At 44.7% G+C, this 13312-nt stretch overlaps 1 protein-coding gene across 2 annotated transcripts; it reads left to right on the forward strand.

Moving 5' to 3' along the window:
* The first annotated feature begins 83 nt into the window (after window positions 1-83).
* zbtb9 (zinc finger and BTB domain containing 9) lies at window positions 84-13312 on the forward strand. 2 transcript variants are annotated; one of them, XM_008123374.2, is made up of 2 exons: window positions 84-231; window positions 6842-13312. In XM_008123374.2, the coding sequence occupies exons 1-2, from the start codon at window positions 114-116 to the stop codon at window positions 8266-8268; spliced, it is 1545 nt and encodes a 514-aa protein (XP_008121581.2). In that variant the 5' UTR covers window positions 84-113; the 3' UTR covers window positions 8269-13312. The 2 variants fall into 2 exon arrangements, with proteins under 2 accessions (XP_008121581.2, XP_008121582.1); XM_008123375.3 differs by lacking the exon at window positions 84-231 and adding an exon at window positions 275-377.

Raw genomic sequence — 13312 nt, forward strand, 5'->3', positions numbered from 1 at the left:
GAGAAGGGCGGGGACCGCCTTGCGAGACACGTCTCCTCCGGGCCTGTCTCTCAGAAGCCACGTCGTCTCCTGATTGGCCATAGGCATGGAAAAGGCGGGGAAAAGATGGGAGGATGGCTTTCCTGATTGGACGGGGCGCCCGGGGGGGGCGTGGCAGGGTTCTGGATGGCACTTCCGACGGAAGAGAGGCCGGCGGGCGGACGAGCGGACGGGCGCCGAGTTCGCGGCCAGGTGAGCAGCTCGGCCACGCCCCTTCCCCGCCTCCACGGGGGGCCCCTGAGCATGGGCAGAGCGCCGCCTCAACCCATTCCCGAGCTCGAGCCCTCCAGGTGTCTTTGGACTTCAACTCCCAGAAGCCTCAGGCGCCCGGGCCGAGGGTGAGGGATTCTGGGAAATGGAGTCCTCAAAAGCTGTCATAATGTTTGTTTATATCAGGCCTCTACACATACAGTAGAGTCTCACTTATCCAACATAAACGGGCCAGTGGAACATTGGATAAGCGAAAATGTTGGATAATAAGGAGGGATTGAGTAAAAGCCTATTAAACGGTGCTTTGATGTTTTTTACTGGGATAATTGTTTTATTGCTTCGTTACTGTTATTTGTTTTATCGGGCCTGGCCCCATGTGAGCCGCCCCGAGACCCTTCGGGGAGATGGGGCGGGGTATAAAAATAAAGTTATTATTATTATTATTATTATTATTATTATCAACACAACGACGTTGTATGACACAGCAAACAAGATAGATATGCTGGATTTCGTTTCGCAAAACCACAAGTCGAACATTTCCGAAGTGTCTAGGACTGTGTGATGTATTTTCGGATGATGCGTGCAGATCCCAGTAGGGTGGCCTTTTGCAGTTGGCAGATGGTGATTTTGTCAATGTCTATTGTTTCCAAATGCCGGCTGAGATCTTTTGGCACGGCACCCAGTGTGCCCATCACCACCGGGACCACCTGCACTGGTTTCTGCCAGAGTCTTTGAAGTTCAATCTTGAGGTCCTGATAGCGGCTGAGTTTTTCCTGTTGTTTTTCGTCAATGCGACTGTCACCTGGGATGGCAACATCAATGATCCAAACCTTGTTCTTTTCCACAACTGTGATGTCTGGTGTGTTGTGTTCCAGAACTTTGTCAGTCTGGATTCGGAAGTCCCACAGTATCTTTGCGTGCTCATTTTCCAATACTTTTGCAGGTTTGTGATCCCACCAGTTCTTTGCTGCTGGGAGGTGGTACTTGAGGCATAAGTTCCAATGAATCATTTGGGCCACATAGTTGTGCCTCTGTTTGTAGTCTGTCTGTGCGATTTTCTTACAGCAGCTGAGGATATGATCAATGGTTTCGTCGGTTTCCTTGCACAGTCTGCATTTTGGGTCATCAGCTGATTTTTCAATCTTGGCCTTAATTGCATTTGTTCTGATGGCTTGCTCCTGGGCTGCAAGGATCAGGCCTTCTGTCTCCTTCTTCAGGGTCCCATTCGTAATTATTATTATTATTATTATTATTATTATTATTATTATTATTGGCCCCACTGTAGCTGCCATGGCTCAATGGTGTGGGGTCCTGGGAACCAGGACTTCCCTTGATCTAGACACTCCCATTGATTTGCATTAGCCTTTTAAGCTGCAGTATCACAATTGACTCGTGTGCAGCTTGTGGGCTAAGAAGCCTCCCAGATAACTTTCTCGTGGAGTGTTTTGAAGCCAGGCCCCACACACATCCTGTGTCTGCACATTTCACTTTCACAGAGTCTAGTACCATACGTTTCTCCCTGCTAAGGCCAATGGTTATTCTTGGCCAATCGGCTGTCTAAATGTGAAGGTCATTTTGGATCCTCTAGGTCAGTGATGGCCAACCTATGACACGCGTGTCAGCACTGACACGCCTAGCCATTTTTGCTGACACGCTGCCGCCTGCAGATTGATTGGATGACTAATGCCTTTTGTGGCCAAATTTGGTGTGATTTGGTCCAGTGGTTTTGTTGTTTACTCCATGGGAATTATGCATATTACTGTAAAGAAGTGTGTTTTTATTTTGATTTATAGATGTCATGTTTAATTTCGTTTTAAAAGTCATGTTTAACTATGTTTAAAAGGGTAAGTATTAGTTACCAGTGCGTGGGGGATGGTAACCAGCTCAAATTCTGAGGCAGGTTGCCATAGTAACGAGGGCGGAGCCAACCGCCGTTTGGAGGAAAAGGAGGGAATGTTTTAAAAACAGTTTAGTCTGTGATCTGAGTCACAGGGAAGACACTGGTTCCAGGTTAGGGAAACCAGGGAAGCTCAGATCTCTAGTTGTGTCATATTAAGCAAGTTAAGTGATTGTTTGGGTTTATTCGTAGAGTCTGAGTGGTAAGGGGAAGCAATCCCAGTTAGATCCAAAGTGATCAGTTGATAGCTTTGGTTGTAAGAGAAGAAAAAGGTTTACACTGCTCAAGGAAAGGAGAAAGTATTTTGAAAGTGGATTCATCATAGGTTATATTTGCAACTGTTGAAGAAAGTTTAACTCTGAGAAGCAACCTTGTAACCACTAAGCTCTGTGCCTGAATAAACTTTTTAGTGTTCTCCAACATCCAAGCCTCTGTCACATATATTCTAAACTATGTTACCCTACAATCTAAAGTGAATAAAAAGAAGAAAAGGGAAAAAAAAGATTCCCCTCTGCCTGAGATCTCCACAATTACATATATATACTAGATGTGCCCGGCTACGTGTTGCTGTGGCGAAGTATAGTGGTATGGGAAATAAAGTATTGAGGAATTGGTAGTAGTTAAGGTAAAGGGTAAAGGTTTTCCCCTGACATTAATTCCATTATAAATGGGTAATATAGCTGTGTGGAAGGGCCTTGAGTCTATACTGCCATATAATCCAGTTCAAATTATATAATCTGTATTTTATAGGCAGTGTGGAAGAGGCCTAAGTGAGGCCTAACTCTGCCTGTCCCCTGGGCTGAGTGGGTTTCTAGGAGACCAAGTGGGCAGAGCTTAGCCTTCTAACTGGCAGCAACTGGATAAAAACAATTATTCCTCTCCCTCTAATTAGGACTTTATTTTTCTTTTCTTTTTATTGTATGAACGTAGAGGCATGGATGACGGGTTGTGCTGCCAAGTTTATTGTTTCTGGAATGTGTAGTTTTGTAGTTTTGCGCCAGGTTGAAATTTCATTACCCTTTTATATATATAGATATCATTCTATTATTATTCTATTATTATTGTAGTATATTATTATATTATGCATTATTCATGACTACATTGAAACTACAATAGAGAGAAATCGGTGTGGAAACTGCAAGAGGTACCATAGATTGTTGTACATGGAAATAATGGTAGTAAATAGTTTATTAAATACAGTTATATATTACAATTATATATTTTTGTTATTTAAAACTATACATATTGTGAAATTATGGTTTTTTTCTCTCGAAGTGACACACCACCCAAGTCATGCTAGGTTTTTTGGTGAATGTTGACACACCAAGTGCAAAAGGTTGCCCATCATTGCTCTAGGTGGTTGTTGTTGTTGTTACTACTACTACTAATACTATACTATATAACAAGGTTTTTGTTCCTGGGTTATAAATGTCATTTCTATTGGGGTGGAATGGATCCCGACCTGCTAGGATCGCAAATGCAGTAGGTAGCAGGATTTGAGAGGAGCGTTCCTTGACTTTGATGCTTTTAGGCAGGCAAAGATATGAGCAGACTGGGTTGTTGTATGTATTCGGGGCTGTATGGCCATGTTCTAGAAGTATTCTCTCCTGACGTTTCGCCCACATCTATGGCAGGCATCCTCAGAGGTTGTGAGGCATAGATGTGGGTGAAACATCAGGAGAGAATACTTCTAGAACATGGCCATACAGCCCAGAATACATACAACAACCCTGTGATCCCGGTTATGAAAGCCTTCAACAACACATATGAGCAGACTTCTTTTAGAAATAACAATGTTTGTTTACTTATAGCTTCATGCATTTAACGATACAGGCACATGTCTTTTGTTTCAAGGATACACTTCAAGATGTTGAGAGAGTTTGTATATTAAACTTGTATTCCTTGACAGTCTCTTCATAAACAATTTTGCTTCATGCAGCTGTCTTTTATATGAGACTACTCATATAGCACAAGCCTCAACAGTTCCTAGTTTCTAACATTAGCTTCAGCACTCTAACAGACTACTGCACTCATGCTGACTCAAGGCTCAACTGACTTCAGGCTCAACTGACTCAAGGCTCAACTGACTTGAGGTTGACTCAGAGGTTGTGAGGTCTGTTGGAAAAACTAAGCGAGGAAGGTCCAGGGTGGGGGAAAGAACTCCTGTCTGTTGGAGGCCAGTGTGAATGTCGTAATTTATCCAACAGACAAGAGTTCTTTCTCCCACCCTGGACTTTCCACAGATATATAAACCTCCCTTGACGAGTTTCCAATTCAATGAAAAGGCTTGTAGTGTGAAATACCTATATATCTGTAGGGGAGATTAACAAATATTTCAGGCAAAAATGCTTTTATAAGATTAGTGGAGATATATATATATATTCTTCCTGACTTGCAAGGGCTTCTTTCCCTTTTCAAAACATTCCCTTGCTTAAGAGCAGTGAGGGAGGCTTTGGAAAATAAAACACCGATAAGGGAGGAAAGAACTATATCCTATATTGAAAGCAATGGCCTCCAGACTCCTCTGCCCGGCTTGACCCCATTATAAGCCGAGAGAGGCTTTTTCAGCTCATAAAAAGGGCAGAAAAACCCGGCTTATCTTCAAGTAGGAGGGTTATCCAGAAAGTAGATTACGTTTTGGAATTAAGGTTTTTCAAATGCTTGCAAATGATGTCGGCAAGGAAGGTTATGGCGACCGTTTTTTGGGACAGGAAAGGTGTGCTTCTTGTTGACTTCCTGGAACGAGGCACGACGATAAACTCAGAAAGGTATTGCCAAACTTTGCAAAACCTTAGAAGAGCGATCCAGGACGAGCGTGGGGTTTTGTGGGGAAGGAGTTTCCAACAATGTTTGTTTCCAACAATGTGGGCAACGCAGAGTTTTGGCGACGATGCGCAGCTGTGGGAAGGGGTGACTGGCTGGTTGAGGACGCAAGTGGCAGAGTTTTGTGGGGAAGGAGTTGCAAAGCTCATTCATCGCTATGAGAAGTGCCTAGATTTGAATGGCAACTATGCTGAGAAGTGGTATTTGGGTGTGGCTTTCAACTGCATATGGTAAATGTTTTCTCCTATACTTCGTTCATTTTTAATTCCAAAACGTAATCTACTTTCTGGATAACCCTCATATATATGGTGTGTGTGTGTGTGTCTATTACACAATAACATTTTTTAAAAACTGAGAAAAACAAAACAAAACCAGTACCAAAATCATAAAAAAAACAGTTCAACATAGCTTGTGGGAGCCATAAAGATGAAGCTTCTGAGTAGAACAACTCCTTTCAAAGTACGGAACACACAATTGAACAGGAGATAGTGCTTTCAAACCAGGAACAGAAAATTTGTGAAATGTTGGTACATATTGTTGTTATTATTGTTGTTATCATTATTATTATTATTATTATTATTATTATTATTATTATTATCATCATTGACTTCATGTATGCCCCACCTTTCTCCCTGTAGGGACACAAGGTGGCTAACAAACCATGCAATATAATGTTTTGAAACAAAACAAATGCAAAAATTAAAAGACAATTTAATATTGGAAAGTGACAATACTTTCCAAATACAAGAAATACCATTCAGACTACATTAAAAACTCACCGTCATCCCTCTCCCTCCAAATCCCACCCACCGCCTTCCCAGCAGCAGCCACCTGCCCCTCATCCTCCCCGAAAGGTCTTGCTGCAAAGAATTGTCTTTTCCTGCCTGCGGAAGAAGGGATACAGGGATATGGTCGGCATGCCCTATAAACTTTCATCCAAGTCATGGATAAAGCTCCTGAATTGCCCTGAAAGTCCCAGGAGAGGACCACCCTCCCCCCCGGCACGGCCCCTTCTCTCCAGAAGGAAGCATGTGTTGGAAATTGCCACCTCCCAAGCCTTTCACTATTTATTTGGTAATGTATTATATGTGTATGATGCTTTGCCAGTTTGACTGTACCTCTTTGGTGTGGGAGGGGATAAAGACATGTGACTGTACTGAGCATGTTCAGACTCAGGACTCCATTTTGTGTCCAGTATCCTCTGTCCCCTCAGTGGAGGTGGATGCCTGTTTTGCATCAGACCTAACATATTGCTGTTAGGACTTCAGTACAGAAGTATGACTTATGGACTTCAGTGAGTACAACTATACCTAAAAGCTATGGACTATTGATTAAGAATGATACCCTGCGTACTTATAACACAGGGAGAAGCTACATCCATCTATAACTGCACTTTAATAAGAAATGTTCCTGTGTGGTGAATTAATACAAGATGTTTGTGAGTATCAAGATTTTTTTTTATCTCTGAGTGCATATTTTAAACTAAGAGATGTCAAGGTAGTGTATATCGTTTGGGCAACTGCAATTTACAATTACAATGGCAACTGCAATTTCAACTGCAAAGAAACAGCCATCCTCTGCTAACCAAATATGTTTTTGTAGTGGCATGTCTTTGTCTTTGCACTTCAAAGACATGGTTCTTCAGTTGAACAGCTGAGTGACCTGTGTGCCACTTGTCCAGAGGGTTGACTTCTGACAAGGTCATGTTTTCTTGACCAGTGGTTTTCAAAGGTGGTCTCTACATGTTCATGGAGATTTACATTTGCCAAATGGACATGACATCATTTTTCCTTTTCAGTAAGGTTGAGATTGCTATTTATTTCCACAGGGAAATAAATATTTCCTTTCTCTCTCTTCTTCCTCTTCCTACAGTCATCGCCAAGGGAAGAGGAGGAGGCTCTCCCAGTGCCAGTACTGGTTTGGCCATGGAGGCGGAGACACGGAGTGTGCAGATCCAGTTCCCGCAGTACGCGTCGGTGCTGCTGGAGTCGCTGAACAAGCACCGCCTGGAGGGCAAGTTCTGCGACCTGGCGGTCCACGTCCAGGGGAGGGTCTTCCGGGCCCACAAGAGCGTCCTGGCGGCCGCTTCGCCCTACTTCCACGACAAGCTCCTCCTCCGTGACACTGACTGCCTGGTGCTTCCGGCTGTCATCGAGCCTGAGGCCTTCGAGAACCTGCTGCAGCTGATCTACTCGGGCCGCCTGAGGCTCCTGCTGGAGGCCCTGCCCAGCCACCTCCTCGTGGCTAGCGGCCTACAGATGTGGCAGGTGGTGGACCAGTTCTCGGCCATCCTCAAGGAGCTGGACGGCGGGCCCTGCCGGCCCTGGGGGCTCCCCCGAGCCACTGAGAGCCAGTCCCCCAGCAGCAGCAACTATTTCGTTGGCCCCCGGGATGATGACGGGGAGGGGGCTACCATTGCTGGGGCTGTGGGGGGAGCCGAGGGCGAGGAGGAGGAGGAGGGCGAGGTGATGAAGATCCGGGTCAACCATGATGCTGAAGAGGAAGAGGACGATGAAGAGGAGGAAGAGGAGGAGCAGCAGCAGCCCCACCGGGGCCCTGTCCGCAGTGAGGGGGGCCCCTCTGCCCAGGCCAGGGGTCCACGTGGGGAGCAGGGCGCCCCCTCTTCTTCCTCCTCTTCCTCCCATGACACTGCTCCTCGGGTCTTCTACATCAAACAGGAACGCTTTGACCCCGGGGAGGGCCCTGCCGACGGTGGGCTCGGGGGCTCCATGGGGAGGCCGTTGGGGTCGGCATCTGAGGGTCCCTCGGGGCTGTGCCATGCAGAGATCCAGGAGTCAGGGCAGGTCAGCTACATTTATCCCGGGGGCCCCTCGTGGCTCTCCCCGCCACCTCCGGCATCCGGTTTCTCCGGCAAAGGCCAGGTCTTCTCGGCGGATTCGGTGGCCTTCCCCGAGAGCTCCTGGAAGCCCCTGGACCTCCATGGCAATGAGATCCTGGCCCAGGGGGCCCACGGCCAGGCGGCCCACGCCCCGGTTAAGCTGCTCTCGGCCCCCGACGGGAAGCGCTTCGGCTGCCTGTGCGGGAAGCGCTTCGCGGTGAAGCCCAAGCGGGACCGGCACATCCTGCTGACCTTCAGCCTGCGGCCCTTCGGCTGCTCTGTCTGCAACAAGAAGTTCAAGCTGAAGCACCACCTGACGGAGCACATGAAGACCCACGAGGGCACCCTCTACGCCTGCGAGGACTGCGGACGCAAGTTCCGTGTCCAGAGCTGCTTCCTCAAGCACAAGGAACTCTGCAAGGGGCAAGGCTGGGCCACCGCCTGCTGGACCTACAAGTAGCCCCCCAGTGGAGAGCCACAGCCCACGGAGGCACCTCCGGCAGAACTCTCAGCAAGGCCCATGGACAGATGGACAGGCGAGGGCACCTGGGGGGACCACCTCCGTTCCCAGGAAAGGTCCCTCCACGTGGGGATTGGACAGGCAGGTTTTGGGTCAAAGGGGTCAAAAGTGGACTCCTCTAGAACTGAGGGTAAACCTCCCAGCATCCGATTCAGCTGTGGGTGCAGAGCCTTTTCTAGCCTTCTGTCCCTGGATTCAGTGGTCAGCTTGCTCCAGCCATGATGGAAGATCTAGAGATCAGTAGGGAGAACACCAATTCACTTTCTAGGGATTTCTCGGCCCTACAGTGTGGCAGGCCTGCATAACTCAGCAATAATAAGGGGCCAAAACTGAAGTAAGCCAAACTTCTTCAGGCCATTGCCCAGTTGGCTGAGACTCCTCGTGTGACCACCAGTTGGCTCTGCCCCTTCTCACATCGACATTCACAGAATCAGGGGGGTTGACCTGAAGTTTTGCCCTCTTCTTCATTCGACAGGAAGGGTTAATTGGAGATCCAGTGGGAGATACAGCCTCTAAACCCTTTAGGGAGCCATATGCGACCCGTGAGCCATACATTGTGCAGGCCTGCTGTGTGGTCAGCTCCCTCCAATCCTGCCGGAAAGGTCTAGAGCAGGACTGCAGAAGAGAAGGCTGAGAGGAGACATGATAGCCATGTACAAATACGTGAAGGGAAGTCAAAGGGAGGAGGGAGCAAGCTTGTTTTCTGCTGCCCTGCAGACTAGGACACGGAACAATGGCTTCAAACTACAGGAAAGGAGATTCCACCTGAACATCAGGAAGAACTTCCTCACTGTGAGAGCTGTTCGACAGTGGAACTCTCTCCCCGGGGCCGTGGTGGAGGCTCCTTCCTTGGAGGCTTTTAAGCAGAGGCTGGATGGCCATCTGTCGGGGGTGCTTTGAATGCGATTTCCTGCTTCTTAGCAGGGTTGGACTGGATGGCCCATGTGGTCTCTTCCAACTCTACTATTCTATGATTCTATGATTCTATGACTACACAACCTTCCGCCTTCTACATTTTTTGAACTTCAGTTCCAAGAATCTCTGACCATTGGGCCAGCTGCCTGGGACTTCTGGAAGTTGGGAGTCTTAAACCCCTGAAGGGTTATGGGCCCGGTCTAGAGATTGCTAGGGAGAACTCCGCTTGCGCGATCTCTAGGTCCTCCAGTGTGGCAGGCCTGCACAACTTGGCAATAGTAAGGGGCCAGAATTCAAAGGGGCCAAAGGTCTTCAGGCTTCCCAGTCTTGATTGCCTACATGTGGCCACACAGAGGTCTTGTGCCTCCACAGAATGAGGAGATGAGACCTGAACCAGTAGTCTTCTGCTCCCATGGACTACAGGGGTTGTAGGGCCTTATGTTGTGCAGGTCTGCCGTATGGTCAGCTGCCTCCAGTCATGCTGGAAAATCTGGAGATTACTCGGGAGAACCCCATTCTAGGGATCTCTAGGACTTCCAGTGCGATTCTGTGGTTGGCGTGCAGCAGAAGTTGGTCACAAAGTCATGCTGGAAGACCTAGGTTCTAGAGAGCTGTTCTATATCAGAGAACCTATTGGATGAAATTAAAATAAATTTATTTCTTATATTGTTGAAGGCTTTTACGACTAGAATCACTGGGGCGTTGTGTAGTTTCTGGGCTGTATGGCCATGTTCTAGCAGCACTTTCTCCTGACGTTGCATCTGCATCTGTGGCTGGCATCTTCAGAGGTTCCTCTGCAAAATGTCAGGAGAAAATGCTGCTAGAACTCAGCCATACAGTCCAGTGACCACACAACACCCCATTCTCCATCGTGGTCAACTGTGAAATCGCACATATGTATGTGAAATCGCACATATACACTATGTGCAAATTTCACAGGTGACTACTCGGAGAAATACGGTTACAGGTAAGCAACCTTTACATTTCTTTATGGATTTTCTCTGTCACGGGGGTCTTGTGCCTGATACTCCAGCAAATGTGGAGATTAGTTGTATGAGGGTCATTAAAAAAAGAATGCCCCATGTTTGTTTTCTCAGCCATTATCAGATAGAGAAGTGCACGTTGCTTCAAATCTGATGTTTCTCCTGCGGATGTGCGGAGTTTCAACTCATTCTGAAGGATAGCAGAGCTATAGCGAACTGCTAAATATGCAGGTTTCAATTATGAGCAACAAGTTGCAGTTGAATTCTCAATTGTAAAGTTGTAAATGAACGATAGACGTCTTCCACCCTGAAACATCCTGGCTCCATCTCAGTTTCCCGGCAGATGTTGACTCTGCGTAATTGGTGTTGATAACGCAAGCAGCCTTGTGTAGACTCCCTTCTTAACATAAGAAATCTTGCAAACATTTCCTAAACTTAAAAGAGCCATTGTCTCTGATTGATGTAAACACGTTGTCTTTCCTCAAAAGTTCAACAATTAATCATTGTCATAGTTCCTATCAATGTCGGCAGTTCATCAACTTTTAATTACAGTTCAGCAGTTTTCCAGGCATCAGGTGTCTCCAAAATTAGTAGCTCTCATTCATTCAACTTGAATACAGTTCCATTCAAACCATATATCATTTTTCATTGTTATACCCCCTCGGTATCAAAACATTCCCAAAATTTGGAAGAAGCTGTTTTCCTCTGATTTCTTGCATCTTTGCTGTGAAACTTGGTTAAAAAAACTATTTTGAGCAGACTTGGGAACACCCGAGAGCTACAATAACACACACTCTTCTAGTATTTACCGACAACTTTTCTCAGCTATCAACAGCTACTCAAGTATTAGCTGTCGACGGAGCAATGTCTGGAAACTGGAGGAGACTCTAATACAGGGGTCCTCAAACTTTTTAATCGGAGGGCCGATCCACAATCCTTCAGACTGTTGAGGGGCCGGATTATCATTTGAAAAAAAAAATACAAACAAATTCCGATACACACTGCACATGTCTTATCTGTAGTGCAAAAACAACAACAACAACAACAACAACAACAACAACAATGAAAGAACAATACAATATTTAAAAATAAAAACAATTTTAACCCAACATACATTTATCAGGATTTCAATGGGAAGTGTGCTCCTGCTTCTGGCCAATGAGATAGTCAAGTTAATTAGGGTTGTTGTTGTTGTTGTGTGCCTTCAAGTCATTTAGCCTAAGTCTAAAATGTATTTATTTATTATTTATTTATTTACTGCATTTATTTACTACATTTGTATCACACCCTTCTCACCCCAAAGGGGACTCAAGAGTGGTTTACAAATTATATGTACATACAATATATTATATTATTAGCATAGCACAATATTAGCATTATATATCACTATATTGAACTATACCACTATACTGTAATATTATATGTAATATATAACATATAATTAATATTATTATATGGTATTATTATTAGTGTTATATTGTATTACATTATAATATTATTATCAATATTATATGTATATACAATATATCTATATATATAAAAGAGTGATGGCATCACGGCAATTCACAAAACAACAAAACTACAGGCCCCCCAACCTCGAAATTTGACAACACAACCCATCATCCACGCCTCTAGGTTGATACAACAAAAAGAAAAGAAAAATAAAGTCCCAATTAGAGAGAGAGGAATAATTGCTTTTATCCAATTGCTGCCAGTTAGAAGGCTAAGCTCCTCCAACTTGGGTCTCCTAGCAACCCAATAAAAATAATAAAAAACACTAAAAAATAATAAAAAACACTAAAAAAATTAATACAATAAAATACCGTAATAACAAAAATAACTAAAAATTATACAAGAAAATAATAAAATATAATAAATAAAAAGATAACTTAGAATAAAATTAATTAAAAATACAAATAAAAATTACACAACAATTTTTAACCAATACCACCACCACTTTGCCACAGCAACGCGTGGCCGGGCACAGCTAGTTATATTATAAAACTGAGGGCGGGGGCCAGGTCAATGACCTCGGAGGGCCGCATCCGGCCCCCAGGCCTTAGTTTGGGGACCCCTGCTCTAATGCCTGGAATAAACAAAGGAGTTTAAGACTTCTTGTTTTCTTTATTCTGTTTCTTCTTACCCTTCTGTCTTTCCCTGGTTAATGGTATAATATGAAATTAAGCCCCATGTTGTTCTCTTAGCAATGACATATGGATGCTCACCACATTTTTGTTTTTGTGAAGCAAGAGACGCCATTTTTAGCAGTTCGCTACAGCTCTGCCATCCGTTGGAATGACTTGAATCTCTGCACATCTGCAGGCGAAACATCAGATTCCTAGCAGGAAAAATCACACTTTTCTACCTTTGTTAATGGCTGAGATAAAACGGAACAGCACTTTGTGTTCATTTGAGAACTGCGCCCTGACCCTGCCTGTACCCCAAAATCCATGGTATCCCATTTCATTCTTATACAGAACTAGCTTCAGTGCCCAGTGTTGCCCGAGAATATATTTCCTAATGGGACAAATCTTAACACGGAGCATTTATAATCAATATTATTAGAAAACACATACCTGGGCAACACCTGTACGTAAGCTACCGTGTTTCCCCGAAAATAAGACAGTGTCTTATATTAATTTTTGCTCCCAAAGATGTGCTAGGTCTTATATTCAGGGGATGTCTTATTTTTCAATGAAGAAGAATTCACATTTATTGCTGAACCAAAAAATGAACATTATATACTGTACAGTAGTTGTCATCACAAACCAGCATAACCAGACAAACTATGAATCCTATCAAGAATTTCTTGTTACTACCATTATTTCCATGTACAACTGGTATGTACATTTACCAATCCTGCATGCTCTGGTGTTCTGTTTTGCAGGCGCCGGGCATGCTTCCAAACAAAAATTTTGCTAGGTCTTACTTTCGAGGGAGGCCTTATATTTAGCAATTCAGCAAAGCTTCTACTAGGTCTTATTTTTCGGGGATGTCTTATTTTTGGGGAAACAGGGTAGATGTTAATAAGCGGTTGGGTAAGTCCAGAACCCCCATTGAAATAAATTCTTATATTGTTGCCTTGA

Source organism: Anolis carolinensis, chromosome 2, assembly GCF_035594765.1.
Source record: "Anolis carolinensis isolate JA03-04 chromosome 2, rAnoCar3.1.pri, whole genome shotgun sequence".
NCBI lineage: Eukaryota > Metazoa > Chordata > Lepidosauria > Squamata > Dactyloidae > Anolis > Anolis carolinensis.

What these genes read in the sequence shown, in the direction of transcription:
- zbtb9 (XM_008123374.2), top strand. Translation starts at nt 114, where the DNA reads ATGGCTTTCCTGATTGGACGGGGCGCCCGGGGGGGGCGTGGCAGGGTT. An exon ending in GGCGCCGAGTTCGCGGCCAG is followed by an intron (nt 232 to 6,841) that starts GTGAGCAGCTCG and finishes CTCTTCCTACAG; the next exon opens with TCATCGCCAAGGGAAGAGGA.